Genomic DNA, 19,967 nt, shown 5'->3' with positions numbered 1-19,967 from the left:
TATTGTGAAGCAAACAAATAGGACAAAATAACAGAAAAAGTCAATGTGCATAACTATTCACCCCCCCTAAAGTCAATACTTTGTAGAGCCACCTTTTGTGGCTATCACAGCTCCAAGTCGCTTTGGATAAGTCTCTGTGAGCTTGCCACATCTTACCACTGGGATTTTTGCCCATTCCTTCTTGCAAAACTGCTCCAGCTCCTTCAAGTTGTATGATTTGCGCTTGTGAACAGCAATCTTTAAGTCTGACCACAGATTTTCTATTGGATTGAGGTCTGGGCTTTGACTAGGCCATTCCAACACATTTACATGTTTCCCCTTAAACCACTCAAGTGTTGCTTTAGCAGTTTGTTTGAGGTCATTGTCCTGCTGGAAGGTGAACCTCCGTCCTAGCCTCAAATCACACACAGAGTCGTACAAGTTTTGCTCAAGAATATCCCTGTATTTAGCACCATCCATCTTTCCCTCAACACTGACCAGTTTCCCAGTCCCGACTGCTGAAAACATCCCCACAGCACAATGCTGCCACCACCATGTTTCACTGTGGGGATGGTGTTCTTTGGGTGATGTGGTGTGTTGGGTTTGTGCCAGACATAGTGTTTTCTCTGATGGCCAAAAAGTTCAATTTTAGTCTCATCAGACCAGAGCACCTTCCTCCATACATTTTGGGAGTCTCCCACATGCCTTTTCGCAAACTCAAAACGCGCCATTTTGTTTTTTGCTGAAAGTAATGGCTTTCTTCTGGCCACTCTGCCATAAAGCCCAACTCTATGGAGCGTATGGCTTATTGTCGTCCTATGTACAGATACTCCAGTCTCTGCTGTGGAACTTGCAGCTCCTCCAGGGTTACCTTAGGTCTCTGTGCTGCCTCTCTGATTAATGCCCTCCTTGCCCGGTCCGTGAGTTTTGGTCTCTTGGCAGGTTTGCTGTTGTGCCATGTTCTTTCCATTTGGTTATGATAGATTTGATGGTGCTCCTAGGGATCAAAGATTTGGATATTTTTTTTATAACCTAACCCTGATTTGTACTTCTTCTCAACAACATTGTCCCTTACTTGTTTAGAGAGTTCCTTGGTCTTCATGGCAGTGTTTTGTTAGTGGTGCCTCTTGCTTAGTGTTGCAGCCTCTGGGGCCTTTCAAAAAGGTGTGTATATGTAATGACAGATCGTGTGACACTTATATTGCACACAGGTGGACATCATTTCACTAATTATGTGACTTCTGAAGGTAATTGGTTGCACCAGAGCTTTTTATGGGCTTCATAACAAAGGGGGTGAATACATACGCACATGCCAATTATCATTTTTTTATTTCTGAAAAATAGTTTTATGTATATATTTTTCAAATTTTACTTCACCGACTTATGCCGCGTACACACGAGTGAATGTTCCTTCAGAAAAATCTTGGATGGTTTTTCCGACGGAATTCCGCTCAAGCTTGGCTTGCATACACACGGTCACACAAAAGTTCGCTGAACTTTCGACCGTCAAGAACGCGGTGACGTACAACACTACGACGAGCCGAGAAAAGGAAGTTCAATGCTTCCGAGCATGCATCAAATTGTTTCCGAGCATGCGTAGGAATTTTGCGCATCGGAATTTGCATCAGACGATCGAAATTTCCGATCGGAACTTTTTCCGACTGAAAAATTGAGAACATGCTCTCAATCTTTTGCTGGCTGGAATTCGAGCATACACACGGTCGCATTTTCCGACCAAAAGCTCTCATCGGTCTTTTGCTGGCCGAATTTCCGATCGTGTGTACGCGGCATTACATTATTGTGTTTTGATCCATCACATATAATTCAGATTAAAAAAACTTTGAACTAAAGGCTGTAATGTAACAAAATAGGTAAAAAGCCAAGGGGGGGGTGAATACTTTTGCAAGGTACTGTATTACTCTCATGTTAGCTGCTAATTATGAAACTTAAAAACTGAGGAAGTTATTACATTCTTGGAGGAACTGGTATGTTTATAGAAACAGGAATCTGCACGGTCACATGATTGGTTTATGGTGCCAACCTTTTTGTGCAATTGCTTGCTGGAAGCTACATTTTTCTAATTCAGTATTTGCTCTTTGAACTTCTGCTTTCTGTCTGCTTTCCCTAGACCAGCCCTGCTCAACTTGGAGGAACCTTGTAAAAAAAATTAGATCCCAAGAGAACCCCAGCATAATTGTTTTACTGCTCATGGTACATAGATATAATAATAAATATGATAAAGTATAAAACATAATTGTGTACCACTGAAATATCTGACAGAATGGCTAAAAACCTTTCTTTGCATCAGTACTCAGTGCTGATCTCTCTCATTACATTACACGCCTTTCGCACAAAAAGCCATTTTTTGTTTTTTGTTTTTTTAACGTTGGTTGTAAACCCTTACATTTACCCAGTAAAGTGACTAGTCTTGGGTGATACACAGAGATGAAACAAATCCTAAGTTGTACCCATTTATCTGCAGCTAGTACTACTTTTCATCAGTTTTAAAGACCATAAGTTGCACAGCGTTTTTGAGCTTCCAGAGGCAGGAGGCGGGAATCTGAGTGGAGGGATGAGACTGAGAGACACCCCTCTCTACACAATCTCATAGAGAAACATGCACAGCTGAGGCTGTCGTTCACATGATAGGTTTTGAATCTCTCCTCCCCTGTCTCCCTCTATCCCTTGGAGTCTGATAACAGAGAGGAACCAGACTATGGACGGACAGAAATCACTCGGTGCCTTGGTTTGAAGCAAATGCACACTAATGAAGAGTATGGTTTGTTTATTTTTCATGTCAGAGACTTACAGCCACTTTAACCACTTCCCGCCCAAGGACGTCGTGGCCTTTGGGTGGGGATATCTGAATGATGCCTGCAGCTGCAGGCATCAATCAGAAATCTTTTTTATGGCGGCGATTCCCTGCACTGTAAAAACAGTCGTCGCCCTCAGGTGCTTCTTCCGGCTTGCCCGTGCGATCAGTGAGCCAGAGAATGAATCCTAGAGCTAATCGAGCACCAGATGGTTCCCGGTCATCTCTATGACCTTCGGAGGCCAGGCACAACATTATGACGTCAAGTCCGGCCTCGGCAGATGTAAACACTGCCGTATCTTTGGCTGGGAAAAAAAACGTAAAGGGAAAGTGTCAAAATATAAAAATAAATGTAAAATAAGCAATAATACATTTTTTCTTTAAAGCGCTCCCATCCCTGCGTGCTCTCACAAGCGAACGCATGTGTATGACACGTCCGCATATGTATGCTGCGTTCGCATATGTAAACGGCGTTTATACCACACGTGAGGTATCACCGTGAACGTTAGAGCGAGAGCAATAATTCTGTCAGACCTTCTCCCATTCTAAACATGTAACCTGTAAACATTCCTAAAGCGTCGCCTATTGAGATTTGTAAGTACTGAAGTTTGGCGCCATTCCACGAGTGCGCTCAGTTTTAAAGCGTGACATGTTGTGTATCTATTTACTCTGTGTAACATCATGTTTCACATTATACACAAAAATCGGGCTAACTAGTGTTTTTTGTTTAATGAAACAGTTTTATTGTAATGAAACCGTTAAAAAAAAAAAAAAAATTGCTGCGCAAATACCGTGTGACTTAAAAAGTTGCAACGACCACCATTTTCTTCCCTAGGGTCTCTGCTAAAAATATTTATATAATGTTTGGGGGTTCTGAGTAATTTTCTAGCAAAAAATATATTTTTACGTGTAGGAGAGAAGCATCAGAATTGGCTTGGGAGGCAAGTGGTTAACTCCTTTCCAGTCTAGCTTTTCTCATGTTCAGATAAGAAAACAAGAAGCTGACCTATTCAAACTCCCAGTTCTTTCTGGCTCGCCTATAATTCTCAGAAATTAAAGTGGAGTGGAACTTCCGTGGATTGGATTCCTCCCCCCTTTAGTGCCACATTTGGGGACTGGTATCTGCTCCCATGTCCGGGGAAAGATCGCTGCGTTTTTCAGGCGTTTTTGGGCTAAAAATAGTCCCTAAAAAAAAGGCCCGAGTGCTTTCACGCTGAGGCGATGCGCTGGTGAGAGCTTAAAAAAAACTCCTGCAAGCAGCATCTTTGGAGCGGTGTATACACCGCTCCTAAAGCTCCCCTGCCCATCGAAATGAATGGGCAGCACCGCAGGTAAAGCGCCACTGCAGCGGTGCTTTGCGGGTCGTTTTAACCCTTTTTTGGCTGCTAGCGGGGGTTAAAAGCGCCCCACTAGCAGCCGAAAACCTCCACAAAAACAACGGTAAATCGCCGCAGTGTGAAAGCAGCCTTAATGTGCATGGGGAACAGTGAAGCCACCATTGGGCAGATATATAAATCTTCTTCTTACGCAACCCTGCGGTTCCATGTTGAAAAACTGTGTCCTAAATATCTGCTTGTGAGATGGTGTGGGTGTATGAGCTACTTTTGATGTTACTTACCAACTTTTTAAATGGGGAAGAGGGGCACCTTTTAGTGTTAAATGGCTTTATGGAAAACTTAAAGCCGATCTCTACTGAACTGGCCGAGATTCGAACCATGTATGGGCAGGTTTATTGTACCGAAGTTGAATAATACATGAATATTACATGTAATTATTGCTAGCGTTTGTTGTAGCCACTAGCAGTAATCACTGTGTTCCCCTGGCGGGGATGGCTCCCTCTGCCAGGAGAACACAAATGGTTCCTTGGGAGAGATTCCTCCATTAACACTGACTGTGTTGATGGGGGAATCAAGCGATTTTCTTTTCTGTAGTCCGTGGTTGCATCCTCATGCGTTTAGGTGGGGAAGAAATGTCATGAGTCCTTGTGTAGAAGAGATTTTTATGTAGTTACACAACACGCAATTTTCTTTACCGATGCTAGGTAAAACAAAAAAAGCTGTCCAAAGCATCCAAATCTCTTTATTCTGTAAACTGAGTTAGAATGTACTGTACAATTTTGCAATCAAGTAAATAGACCTGAAGACAAATATGTACTCTGAAGATCTCACATGGAAGTGGGTAGTTCTCCTATAAGTGAACTGCTTGAAAATGTAAGACTGGACAGTAAGCTTAATGTAGATTTGATTTGGGAATTCTTATTTGCCAAAAACTGTAAATTATATTCAGCCAGGTTTTTATTCTAGACACACCTGCCAGATACTCTGCAAGGTCCTGAACATTTGCTTTTATTAATCGTACAGTACAGAACATCATAGACCCAGGGTTATACCCAGGGTTAGCCACCTTTATATGATTGTATCCTGGCAAACAGAATTGTGAGACAGCCCGAAAAAGCCCTTCCACTCCCAGAAAACTTTTGTATTTTATAATTGAATTCAAAGCTTTCGCTAATTGGCTGAGGTGCAGAGGAGGCCAAACGACATCACAGTCTCCCCCCAAGCCAATCAGAGGAAGTCTTGTACTCATTTAGAAAATGCAAAGCTTCCTGGAAAAGGATGAGCAGCACTCAAACTGACTTGATTTTGTTCTGGGAGCAGGACAAGGAATTCCTTGTCTTTCCACCGGAACACAGCGCTCTACACTGCATGTAGTTAATGCTACAAGGTTTTCAAGGTTGAATGATGCCCAGGCCATTGTGGACATACAACCCTGAGGCTCGGTTCACACAGGGGCGACTTGTCAGGCGACCTAGTCGCCTGACAAGTCGCCTCCCGTTCTGTGCTACGGAACCGTTCTAATAGGAGCGACGCAAGTCGCTCCGACTTAGAAAAAGGTTCCTGTACTACTTTGGGGGCGACTTGAGGCGACTTGCATAGACTTCTATGCAGAAGTCGTTTTGCAAGTCGCCTCGGAAGTCGTTTGCAGGTCGCCTCGCTGAGGCGACCTGCAAGTCGTGCCGCCCCTGTGTGAACCGGCACTTAGGAGTTCCATGGCTTCTGAATAGTGCATAGCAGTGCTGCTCCTGTTATAATTAGTGTATATCCTCTCATTACAGATGCAGCTGTGTAAAGCGGGGCCTTTCCAAAAAAAAAAAAAAAAACACAGGCTCCCATCCCCCTGAACATTACAATAATGCCCCTTAGTGTTTGTTCAAACTGCGCAACTGCACAGTGCGCTCTCCAAACTCCAGCTAATGTTCAGTTTGCCCTGCAAATGGCAAGATGCATTGAGCTGTGGGGCCGGTGTTTTTTGTGCACGATTTTCAAACTGGAGGAGCACTCATATGTATTATGAGGATATAGAATTGCTTATGCCTAATAGAGCTGCACAATTAATCGTTAAAAAAAATTGTGGTCTCGATTCAACCCCCTGACGATCTCTATTGCAGAATTTGCCGATTCTTTCATATAACAAGTGGAGAGACTTTATCTGCTCACTCAGCTGTCAAAAGAAAACATGGAGCAGTCTGCCAAGTTTTTAAAAGAAACATTGTAACTAACTCTTCCTTCTTAGATCAATGGGATAAACTTTGGTGTGAAAAAAAGGCAGTCTGCCAAGTTTGTGTAAATGCAGGAAGTTTATCCACTTAAAGTCTAAATCTTTTTCTGACACTTGTTTCTTAAAGTGGTGTTCCACCCAAAAAAAAAAATACATGAAAATTCCTAAAAAAAAAACTAAAAAAAAACATTTGGAATTTTTTTTTTTTAAACTTACCTCTAAATGCCTGTTGCTAGGGGGTCCCTCGTAGTCTGCCTCTTTCAGTGCCTGGCCTGGTGACATCACTTCCCCCTCGGCACAGGAAGGACTCGGCTCTGCTCCCTCCCTCTTGCCAATCACCTGGGACCCATTACAGGTCCCAGGTGACTGAGCGGCCAATCGCGGTCATGCCGAACGGAGGGTTAGGCGAGCGGGGCTTCGATCCCCCACATCGCTGGACCCTGGGACAGGTAAGTGTCCAATTAAAAGTCAGCAGCTGCAGTATTTGTAGCTGCTGACTTTTTTAATTTTTTTTTTTTTTTAATGGGTCCTCCTCTTTAAGTTAAAAATCAATATTTTTTGCTAGAAAATTACTTGGAACCCCCAAACATTATATATTTTAGCAGAGACCCTAGGGAATAAAATGGCAGTTGCTGCAATATTTTATGTCACACTGTATTTGCCCAGCAGTCTTTCAAATGCAATCTTTTGGGAAAAAATACACTTCAATGAATAAAAAAAAAATGAAACCGTAAGGTTAGCCAATTTTCTTTTTTGTTTTAATGTGAAAGATGATGTTACGCCACGAGAATCGTGAGATAATCGTGTTCTATCTTCTAAGCAAAAGAATCAAGATTCTCATTTTAGCCAGAATCGTGCAGCTCTAATGCCTAGTACTAATGCCTAGTACACACGATAAGAATATTGGACAAATGTTTTTTTTTTGTTTTTTGCAAGCTAGTCTCATATCTAAAACCAATAGAATACTAAAGTTATGAAAATTCTCGTACAACAGAATACAACTTCGATAGTAATGTAATATGTTGTATTGTAATGTATGCTCTCATTTTCGAACATGTGTGGTCTTGGTCACATGATTTTTTTCATACAAATACTATACTAATTACACGAAAATCGTTTTCCAGTATTGTACAAGAAATTTTCGTGCTTATCCCTTCAGATTTTTTCGTATGAACTGTTGTGATTGGCTCTCGAAAAGCTGTGTACTAGGCATCGACCGATATCGTTTTTTCAGGGCTGGTATTGATACCGATTTTTCGGCCACCTTTCAGGCTGATATCAGGTGCTGATATTCTGTTCCATCTACCACCCAGGTGCAGCGTGTCACTTGGCGCTGTCTCCTGCCGCCCAGGTGCAGCGTGTCACTTGGCGCTGTCTCCTGCCGCCCAGGTGCAGCGTGTCACTTGGCGCTGTCTCCTGCCGCCCAGGTGCAGCGTGTCACTTGGCGCTGTCTCCTGCCGCCCAGGTGCAGCGTGTCACTTGGCGCTGTCTCCTGCCGCCCAGGTGCAGCGTGTCACTTGGCGCTGTCTCCTGCCGCCCAGGTGCAGCGTGTCACTACTTCTGGCAGCCTCTCCCCAGCGGCGTCCGAGTGGGTATACTTCCACGTGCGGGTGGTCAGAGATGTCGTAACTATATCTATTCGCCCGTGGCTGAAGCTCTGTCAAGAGCAGCCTTCATGGCCCTGCTGTAGGGGCAGAACAGCAGTGATGCGAGGCGGGCAGTGAGAGATGATTTTATATCTCTGCTGCCCACCGCGTTGCTGACAGAGACTTCCCGAGACTGAAGCGAGTGCTGCCTGGGAACAGGGGGAGGAGGTCTGACCAATATCAGTAAGCTCCTGACCGATACCGATTATTTGAAAAATGTGAACATCGGCCCCCAATAATCTGACGCTCTGATAATCGGTTGACCCCTACTGTGTACTAATGATCAGAACACCAGGCGATCGCTCCCAAAGCGGTATTTTTCGCCTGCTTTTTCTCATCGTGTGTACTAGTCATTAGGGTTATTTTTATAAAACCGTGTTAAAGGCGAACTTGCATTTAATATATTTTAATGAACACATAACTGGATTAAATGGGGATCTTGTGTGTCAGCCTACTCTCCCTCTTTATTTACTATAGCCTTTGAGAGTTGCTTTTCATAATTAGCATTGCTCCCCCACCCACTTATTTCAGTGTTGTCCATAAACTGAAAATGCTTCATGTCTTTTGGCCTACACATGATTCTGTGCCTGAGGATTTTGTTTTGTACATTTTGTAGATTAAAGGCTTAATTAACTAAGCAGTGATGCTTGTGTTTACTGTTAACAATCTTTATTTTCCTGTTTTCAATGTTGTTTTAGTTTTTACTGCTGATAAAAACTGTAAGGCAAATAAAGATGAGTAAATTAAGCCTTTTATATTTGTTTACCACGTCAGCTGTATGTTTATATTTGCTTTGTGTTACATGTGTGAATATGTGCTTACTAATATTTTGATATATTTGTCTACATATTTTTTAGAAATGTGTCATACAGATCATGCTGGTGTTCCTTCTTCATTTTAATTCTTAATTTTACATTTTCACGGAATGACAGGACAGAATTGTATAATAACAGTCAAGTGATTATTTTTGTGAGAAGGAAGTACTCAAAGGAGGACTTCACACCTCCCATCTTTCATAAACCACTTGTAGAAAAACTTCCTGATGAAACGTTTAACTCTTCGCTGTCTAAATAGGAAGATGTATCGCAGTGTTTTAAGTGCAAAGTAAAGCTGATTTGTCTCCCAATACAAGTTGGGTATAGACGTCCTTTCCCAGAGCCCATTCCTCCTTTTGGGGTAACAAGAGGTTCTAAAGAGCCTGGTGATCACAGGGACCTGGTGATTCTGGAGGCTCAGGAGTCATTTGTACTTGGCAAAAGTAGGGTTAGAGACTATGTGGCTATGCAGGATGCTGTGATCATATGGAAGGGCTTAGTTTAGTGTCGCGTTTTTAGTTTATGGGTTAAATTGATTTGGTGTTGATGTCAAGGATTAGGCGATTCAGTCTAAAGGAAGCATTTAGTGAGAAAAATATGGAGATTGCCAAAGCTCACCTTCTTATGAAAATACTAGCTGTCTGGTGATCTTTGGCTTAAAGCATTACTAAAGTATATTTCATTTTTAATGTAAATACTTTTGAAATTGCAAACTGAAAATTTTACATGCATGCATACTGGCAAATCTGTGTTACCTTTTGCATTATCCAGATTTCAAAATATCAATATCCCACCTTCTCTAGTCAGTTCAACATTAACAGATAGTGATGAAGAGACCGTACCATCTGAGGAAAGTAATATGCTTTCTCTAACAGAAGTTCACTGTAGAAAGTTTTTATTCTTTGCCAGAAACTGGGTGTGTAATAGAAAAGTCCTATTCCCTCCCAATCCTCACTATCTCCTGCTTTTCCATCAGCCCCGTTGCTTGTGTTAAAAAACGCAGTGTGAAGCAAATGGGAAGGGAGAACACTAGGGATGCACAGATATATGGTCCGACGAAAATGCTGGGTCGAAAATAGGGTTATCGACATTTTGCCGATGGAGAAAAAAAAAAGGTGCCATTAATGGCATGCTGCATTCTATTGACTTCAATGCAAAAATGCCCCCTATTGACTTCAGGGCACAATTGAGTCCCATTGGCTTTAGTGCACAATTGCGTCCCATTGGCTTTAGTGCACAATTGCGTCCCATTGGCTTTAGTGCACAATTGCGTCCCATTGGCTTTAGTGCACAATTGCGTCCCATTGGCTTTAGTGCACAATTGCGTCCCATTGGCTTTAGTGCACAATTGCGTCCCATTGGCTTTAGTGCACAATTGCGTCCCATTGGCTTTAGTGCACAATTGCGTCCCATTGGCTTTAGTGCACAATTGCGTCCCATTGGCTTTAGTGCACAATTGCGTCCCATTGGCTTTAGTGCACAATTGCGTCCCATTGGCTTTAGTGCACAATTGCGTCCCATTGGCTTTAGTGCACAATTGCGTCCCATTGGCTTTAGTGCACAATTGCGTCCCATTGGCTTCAGTGCAAAAACGCCAGCCACAATAATTAAATTTAAATTTTTTACTATTTTAAACTGTCCATTTCAGTTTTTGGCCAAGTGCAACCTAAATTTTCGGTTTCGGTGCACTACTAGAGAACACAGAACAGGACGAGGAGGGGCCATACTGTTCTATGCCGTGATGGTCTCTACCCACACAACCAGGGAAGAGGAGCAGCTTCATGGGGCCGGTCATGATACAGAAACCGGTGGGGAGGAAGTCTCCTGGAGTAAGAAGGCAGGCAAGTATTCTTGTCTGCTATAACCCCATAGACTAAACAAGGATTAGACCCTTCCATTGTTGCAGCAGAGAACTTGAATGGCCAGGCCTAGATTTAATCTGGATGCCAAATTTCAGTCACTTGCACTCCTAATTACAACACGCCTGTGCATGCCTCAAATGGCACCTAGCATGCCTGCAAGAATCTGGTGCTACTGTACCTGTGGCCCTTGCTAAGCTTGCAGCGCTTTGTTCTTAGGTGTTTACTGTGACTGCTCACCCCCCCAATTACTATTTGCAGGCAGGACTTCAAACCCCAACATCTCCTGGTTATCTCTCTGCTGAAGGCACCATAATCGGCTATCATTGCAATTCCCAGGTTACTGTGGCCTACAAGGACTGGACACTGAGGCATTGTCATTCTTTCTCTATTGCTAGAGAAGTTGTCAGTACCTCTGTGGGGACAATCTCGCAGGCATGGCAGATAATAAACACAGGGAAAATGGGTCAGATGGACTTGCTAGCTCAGGCTCCACTCTTTGCTCCATTGAGGGTGGAAGTTCACTCTTTCAGGGCCTTAGTACCCTTTTGCCTGATGGTTGCCCCACTCAGTCTCCCTGCCACCTCCTAGCTTAAATTCTGGTCAGCTGAGCCCCCATGCAAGTTGCACCTTGAGCGGTTACCTTTTGAGGGTAAATGCCTGTTTGGCCCCTCGTTGAATAAGTACATCAGGGAGATTACAGGGGATAAGAGTATAATCCACCTAGGGGGAAAGGGCTTGTACCTCTACCACTAAATATTCTAGCTCTGCGGTAAGAAAGGGCTCCTTTCATTCCTCTGTCTTTCAAACTTATCTTTCCCTATCATGGCGGGCAAATCTGCTGCTATCAAACAGCTCTTGTCTGAAGGGGTCATTACTCCTGTGCCCACAGGATTGCTTTCAAGATTTATACTTAAAAATGTTTACATCTCCCAAACCGAATTGGGGACTTAATCTTACTCCTGGATCTGAAGACTCTTAATTTGTTCCAACAGGTTCAAAACTTTTGCAATGAAAAGAACAGGTCGCCTTCTGGTGTATATTCTGGCCTTAATAGATATCTGGGACGCTTACCTGCATTTTCCCATCTGTCTGCCTCATCAACGCTATCTGTGTTTTACAGTGGATGATCAACATTACCAATTTGTCACCCTTCCCTTTGGCCCCCTGGGTCTTCACCAAGGTGCTTTTCCTGGTTTTGGCTCTTCTCCAGGCTCAGGAGATTCATGTTGTAGGGTACCTAGATAATCGCCTGTCAAAGGACCAGTCCTCCCGGTCCTTATTGCCCAATAGACAGTACAGATTTTGCAGAGCTTAGGTTGGATTCACAATCTGTGAAAGTCATTGCACAGATTGATGTACCTTTGCCTGGCACTAGAAACAGCCCTGTCCAGTATTTTCCTTTCCCTTTGTTCTCAAATCTGGGCTGTTGGCGCCCAAAGGAAGCCCTTAAAGAATGTTGAGGGTCTTGGGTCTCATGGTTCCCTCCATCTAGGCTGTACCATACCCCCAGTTTCACTAAAGACTGTTGCAACTGAGCATTCTGGCAGCATTGGACAAACAGACTTTGTTCTTGCACTATCCTATGTGTCTGGCTTCAAAGACCTAATTCTCCCTAGCCTGGGGGATTTCTTACCCGTTGTTGGATTTGGGGAAACCCTTTCCTCCACAGTCCTGCAATGTTCCCACAACAGAAGCCAACCAGAAAGGCTAGAGTCACTTTCCTCTCAAAGGTGGTCTCTGCCTTCCACGTTCATCAGGATACTGTCCTTCCTTCCTTATGTCATCCCTCAAAATATCCCAAATTTCTACCACCTGTCTAGATGTATGCTGTGAGTGTTTACCTTTCAGCTACTGCCTCTTTTAGAAAATTGGGTATCCTCTTTGTGCTATCCGAAGGTTCCTGTATGGGTTTTCCTGCCATTGCTGGTGGATCAGACAAATTATTAGAGACTAAAGTCTGAAGGATAGAGTTTCTGTCTTCCCTGTGGAAGTATAATTTTTATTTTATTTTTTTGATAGTGGGGAGGGATTAGAACGCGTCAGGTTCAACCTGTCAGGCTTTTATTGCGGTCTGTGTCCCCATTTACACACTCTTTGTCCTGTTTACTGTTCTCACCGAAAGTGAAAGAAAATCACAAATTTTTAGTTAGTGGGAATAGTGGGAATATCTTCCAATGGGGACATTAGTTCTGGTGACTTGGTGACCTAGGATTTCCTCACTTTAGAGGAATTTTTTTCCTCAATTCCTGTTCTGGCTAAGGGAAATCTCTCCAATGGGACACAGATGACCGAAATAAACCTAACATGGGTTATATCCTCCCTTAATATGAGTACATTTCTAGTGCTTTTATTTTTGGTTAGTTGGAACACTATATGTTGAGACAATAGACTAGGGCTACAACTAACGATTATTTTCATAATCGATTAGTTGGCCTATTATTGTTTCGATTAATCGGATAATAACCTTAAAAAAAGTGTGGTGTATAATTTTAATATGTAAAGTTTAAAAAAAGGCAATTTATTCTTCAAAATCTATATGCAGTGGTAAATATAAAGAATCAACTATATGATTAGGGAGCAAAATCTCTAATCCACTCTGAGAATAACAGACAGAAGAGATATACTATTGGAGGTTGAATCTGGTAAATATCATCAGACTCAGAGATAATTTTTTTTTTATTTAGACCCCATTCACACTGGGGCACATGCAATGTGCCCTGCTCCTACGTAATGTGCCCTGCCTCCTTGAAATGTGCCCTGCTCCCACGTAATGTGGCTTGCCTCCATGTAAAAGTTTACTTCAAATGTAATAGTAATGCCTTCTATTACCTCCAGTCTATCAGCCTCCACCTTCTCTGGGTTCAGATGCTGATCTTCCCTGCACAGTCTTTAAAGTCATATTTTTTTTTTAAACAAACATGGTATACTTACCTGCTCTGTGTAATGGTTTTGCACAGAGCAGCCCCAATTCTTCTCTTCTGGGGTCCCCCACCGATGCCTCTGGCTCCTCCTGCCTTTAGAGTGCTGCAAATTATAGTATAGTGTGCCCCTATAGCAAGGTAAAAAAACTTCTGCTTTTAGACCCACTCACTTCCTGCCCAGGATTACATGTTCCATGAGGCATTGCTTCTCACACATTCACAAGTTCTCAGGCACTTCCTGACATGTATGGACGGTGTACTGAGCTGTATGTGTGCTGCACTGTATTTCCTGATGTGTAAACAAATAATGCATTCTGTATGCAGGCCAAATAATCGGCTGGCCGAGTAATCGATTATGAAAATAGTTGACAACTATTTTCATAATCGATTAGTTGTCGATTAATCGATTACTTGTTTCAGCCCTACAATAGACACTACAAATATTTTAATATTATTATTGTATGCACATAGCTCTTTAATTATCTTTAATTACCTGTCATTATAATCAATACACAGGCGTACATGCGGAGAATGGAATATGAGACAATTTTGAATTTCCCGTATTCCGATTAGTTGGTTTGCCATATTTTTATGGTATAATCATGATGATTATTTTTGGATTTGTACATATGTATAAGTGCCCGACTAGATATTTTTAAATAATTGTCTATGCCATTAGTGCCCATTTAACACGACGGGTTCAATTTAAATATAAATATACATATAACGCATGGATTTAGACACATACCTCTTTGAAAAATATTCTTGTTTAACAATCAAAAGTTAAATATGGACATATGTAGGGAATGATGTTTGTTTATTTATTGATCATCAGGCATTGTGTATATATTGAATGTTCCAGGGTGGATGCGATATATTTTATCGATCAACATGTATATTTGGTGCATCGGATGCATTTGGTAATTTCAAATAGATACGAGATATGCCAAATATCCATATAGTCATTTGACATAAATGTTGAGATATATATATATATATATATATATATATATATATATATATATATATATATATATATATATATATATATATATATATATATATATATATATATATATATATATATATATATATAATTCTATGTGTGTGTGTGTATGTGTGTGTATGTATGTATATGTATGTATATATATATATATATATATATATATATATATATATATATATATATATATATATATATATAATATGCGCGTGTTGTACACTGATATATACCGCGGAGGGGGACGAGCGCCGCCGGAATTCACTGAGCCGTCATCTCCTGTTCGGCTCTCACGTGACACACACACACACACACACACACACACTCCCGCTTCCGCCAACGGAATTGGACCAGTATTCTGTGTATCACAAGAGCTGGTCCAATGCCGATGGCGGGACTGTATATGTGACTGCCGACTGAGAGCTGAGTAAACAGGAGATGACGGCTCGGTGATTTCCTGCACTGTATTGATGAGGGATGGTGAGGCTGAAGATGGGCATTCATCAGGTTGCATTGATGGGAGATGGGCGCAGATCAGGCTGCAATGAGGCTGCAGATGGGCACTAATGAGGCTGCAGATGGGCGCTAAACAGGCTGCATTGATGGGCACTGACCATTATTTTCCTTCAAATTGGTTTATTAAAAAAAAAAAAAAAAGTATTTTTCCTGAATCTTCCCTCTTAAATTGAAGGTGCGTGTTATACGTTAATAAATACGGTATATGCGTAATGTTCATCCATTGTGAGAAGCTACTACCATTTCACATTCCTATGACACCTCTAGTGGTTCTCTATTTATGTGGGTGTCTCCACACAATTCATTTGGAACCTTTACACCAGGGATATGCAATTAGCGGACCTCCAGCTGTTGCTAAACTACAAGTCCCATCATGCCTCTGCCTCTGGGTGTCATGCTTGTGGCTCTGAGTCTTGCTATGCCTCATAGTTATTGTAGTTCTGCAACAGCTGGAGGTCCGCCAATTGCATATCCCTGCTTTACACTATATGTATATATTCTTATACATTTTTAGTCATACATGTAGATTTTTGTAGACACTCCTGTAGGAACACTATTACGATTCCATTTATAACCCCTGCCTGTATACTGGTTTTAACTTTTCACATATCGGTGCAGATTTAGTCTGCATGTCCTCATCAGCTTGTTTTCATACGTTTCCTGTTTGTGTGTCCCCATGGGTCCTCTCTTTATCTGAGATTTCAAGGATTTTTTCCATTAAATAAGATTGACAGATTAAATCTATGCTATTCCTTCTATACTGTAATTATCACAGATATATATGTGTGTGTTGGTGTGTGTGTATATATATATATATCTATATATATATATATATATATATATATATCTATATATATATATCTATATATAGATATATATATAGATATATATATATCTATATATAGATATATAGATATATATATATCTATATATAGATATATAGATATATATCTATATATATATATATATAGATATATATAGAGAGAGAGAGAGATTGTGTTTCATTTCTTTTCTTTCTGGTTACTCTATGCTATATAGAATAAATGCAGAAAAACCAAAAGACAATGGGGGTTATTTACGAAAGGCAAATCCACTTTGCACTAAAAGTGCAAACTACAAGTGCAAAGTGCACTTGAAATTGCACTGAAAGTGCACTTGGAAGTGCAGTCGTTGCAGATCCGATGGGGACATGCAAGGAAAATAAAAAACAGCATTTTATTTATTTCAGGTACTTATATAGCGCCGTCAATTTACGCAGCGCTTTACATATACATTGTACATTCACATCAGTCCCTACCCTCAAGGAGCTTACAATCTAAGGTCCCTAACTCACATTCATACATACTAGGGACAATTTAGACAGGATCCAATTAGCCTACCAGCATGTCTTTGGAGTGTGGGAGGAAACCGGAGTACCCGGAGGAAACCCACGCAGGCACAGGGAGAACATGCAAACTCCAGGCAGGTAGTGTCGTGGTTGGGATTCGAACCAGCGACCCTTCTTACTGCTAGGCGAAAGTGCTATCCACTACACCTATAGATAGAGATATATATATATATATATATATATATATATATATATATATATATATATATATATATATATACACAATGGTACTTGGTTTTTTAGCTTTTTACTTTTTCATTCGTGTATTTATTCTTTCATTATTCATTTATTTTCTTTTTCATTTTTTTCACTTTCTTCATCTTTTGTATATTGATTAATTTGTTCAAAATTTTAAGTATGAATAATTACATTTTATGTTTGTTCATCATGCATTTTTGTGTTGCATGACACATCAGGTATGTCTATCAGGTTATTTTGGGATGTCGTGTTTAAGTTGATTGATTAAGATATCCCATGCACCTGCATGACTCCAGGTGTTTCGTATGTGTCCAGGAATTTGGACTGACGTATCCATGTGGGTGGTCTGTCAGAAGGATTTCCTGTTTGATCAACCTTTTTCTCATCCCCGTATATATGGATGGTCATTCCATCTTCCAACAGCTATGACTAAGCACTCCATAGTGGTGTGAAACATGCCATCTTTTCATTTGTCCTGTGCCTATGATGTCTTTGTACCAGCCAGAAGAATTTTTAAACCGTCTTCAATAAAGGTGTCAACAGAGTGTGGTTGTTAAGTCTTTTCTTCGATTCATTCATACATGCAGAGCCAGCACCTGTTTCCATTAGCAGGTGGGATGCATTATGAGATGTCTGCCTAGAGCAGTGTTCTTTTGTTATATCCGCCCTCACTTTATCCAAAATGCACACTCTCTGCCAGATCCGTTAGTGCTTAACCACTTACCGACCGGCCACTGTATATATACGTCATTACTTTAAAGATGGATATCTCGGTAAGGGCAGCAGCTGCTGCCACAACCGAGGTATCCATCTTTAGGGCCGGCGGTTCTGTACACGATAACGGTGGTCCCTGCAGCGGGTGCGCCGCGAGATCACTGTTATCGGCGGCGGGAGAGGTGCCACCCCCCTCCCGCCGCTCTCCCGCGCCCTCCGCCACTTACCGGAGCCGTAGGTAGCGGCGGAGGCGATCGGGTCCTTTCCCTTCCTCAGTATGGAGACGAGTTAGGCTAAGATGGCGCCCACTCCTCTCCATATCATGGGACGGCCGGAGCGACGTCATGATGTCCGCTCCGCCCACTTCTCTTAAAGGCGCATATTTTTTTTGTGTCATTTTTTTTAAACAACTTTTTTTTTTTTTTTTTGCATTAAAGTCTAAATATGAGATCTGAGGTCTTTTTGACCCCAGATCTCATATTTAAGAGGACCTGTCATGCTTTTTTTCCTATTACAAGGGATGTTTACATTCCTTGTAATAGGAATAAAAGTGATCCATTTTTTTTTTAAACAGTGAAAAATAAATAATAATAAAAAAAAATTTTTTTAAAGCGCCCTGTCCCGACGAGCTCGCGCGCAGAAGCGAACGCATACGTTAGTAGCACCTGCATATGAAAACGGTGGTCAAACCACACATGTGAGGTGTCACCGCGACCGGTAGAGCGAGAGCAATAATTCTAGACCTCCTCTGTAATGCAAAACATGCAACATGTAGAATTTTTTTAAACGTCGCCTATGGAGATTTTTAAGGGTAAAAGTTTGACGCCATTCCACGAGCGGGCGCAATTTTGAAGCGTGACATGTTGGGTATCAATTTACTTGGTGTAACATTATATTTCACAATTTAAAAAAAAATTGGGCTAACTTTACTGTTGTCATATTTTTTTAATTAAAAAAAGTGAATTTTTTCCAAAAAAAGTGCGCTTATAAGACCGCTGTGCAAATACGGTGCAAAAAAAAGTATTGCAATGACCGCCATTTTATTCTCTAGGGTGTTAGAAAAAAAACAATATATAATGTTTGGGGGTTCTAAGTAATTTTCTAGCAAAAAAAAATGTTTTAAACATGTAAACACCTAAAATCCAAAATGAGGCTGGTCTTTAAGTGGTTAATGAACTTCTCTGTATAAGTCATCTGTTTTTTCAATTTTCAAGGCTGTCACTTGGGCTTCTGTTCACACGTTCAAGTTCTGAAAGGTGAATGTTCAGGCTTCTGCCGATGCCATAAGGTGCTACAAGCTGCTCTGAGTCTTTCAATCTCTTCTTGACCCATTTTGCTACATGGGCCTGTTGGCAGCCTTTGCGGCGTTGCTCAACCCTCAGTTGAGCTGCTTTAGGACATCCCAGTCATAATGATAAAAGCCTGTGTCCTATAATGTATGAATAGGGCACAGATCCCTCCAATTTGTTTTTTTTGTATGATCTTTCTATCGCTTGCTACAAAACTGAGGCTATCTGGTATTTGAGGGGGTACTCCCATGGGTAGAAGCTGAAGCCATTTTCTATTAAGAGTAGTTTACTAGTAATACACTTCCTGTCTGTGTGACTATATTCACTTCTACACTGTATCTATGGAAAAGAAATGTAGCTACCTTTTGAACTATCGCTAGAGTCTCAGCGTTAAATATGCCTAATATTCCTTAAAGTGGTTGCAATGGCAACAGTTTTTTTTTTTTTTTAACCTGAATGCTTTCTCTGCATTAGGATTAAGAAAAAACCTTTTGTGTTCAGCCCCCCTAAATACTTGCCCGAACCTGTTCTCAAACTAGCGCTGTGGCTCAGAGCATTGGCGCCGCTCTTTATGACAGCTGGGAGCCTTTTGCTCCCGCTGCTATCAGTCACAACCTGAGAGCAGGGGGCTTTGCCAAGCCATACTCCTGGCTTTGGATCAAGCCTGCACAAGTCCCCCCCATAGCAAGCTGATTGCTATGGGGGCACTCGGAAGGTGGGAGGAGCCAGGAGCACCGGCGGGGAGATTCCAAAGGAGGAGGACTGGGGCTGCTCTGTGCAAAACCATTGCACAGAGCCGGTAAGTAGAACATGTTTATTTAAAAAAAAAAAATTACAACCACTTTAACTGCATCAAGAAATCTGTTGTCAAGAAATACTTGAGCTAAAAATTAGAAGTCCTTGTAAGGACCTTGTTGGTTTCTAGGACAGATGTACTGACACAAGTGGTGGGCACCTGCTTTCAGTATGCGATAATACATATTTAAACAAATGCTTGAGGGATACAAGTTCTGTGGTCATTTTTTTTAAATACGTTTGATATTTGTTTATTACATGGTGAATAATCACACTGAAAACGTTGTTTTCTGTTTTAGGCGCAACCTTACCAAATTATCCCTCATCTTCAGTCACATGCTAGCGGAGCTGAAAGGAATTTTTCCTAACGGTTTGTTCCAGGGGGATACTTTCAGGATCACAAAGGCTGATGCTGCTGAATTCTGGAGAAAAGCTTTTGGAGAAAAGTATGGAATTTTACACTGCAGGATTTGTA

General features: G+C 41.4%; 1 protein-coding gene across 2 annotated transcripts in view; it reads left to right on the top strand.

Moving 5' to 3' along the window:
- Window positions 1-19,967, top strand: part of CBL (Cbl proto-oncogene) — a 133,885-nt gene that overhangs the window by 47,972 nt on the left and 65,946 nt on the right. For both annotated transcript variants that reach the window (XM_073602543.1, XM_073602544.1), the window contains exon 3: window positions 19,792-19,938. In XM_073602543.1, the coding sequence (XP_073458644.1) occupies window positions 19,792-19,938 (147 nt within the window). The remainder of the gene's footprint in view (window positions 1-19,791; window positions 19,939-19,967) is intronic.

The sequence above is a fragment of the Aquarana catesbeiana genome, linkage group LG10 (assembly GCF_042186555.1).
Source record: "Aquarana catesbeiana isolate 2022-GZ linkage group LG10, ASM4218655v1, whole genome shotgun sequence".
NCBI classification, from domain to species: domain Eukaryota; kingdom Metazoa; phylum Chordata; class Amphibia; order Anura; family Ranidae; genus Aquarana; species Aquarana catesbeiana.
Note: the sequence above shows the minus strand (reverse complement) of the source record. Positions and strands in the feature narration are given on the sequence as shown.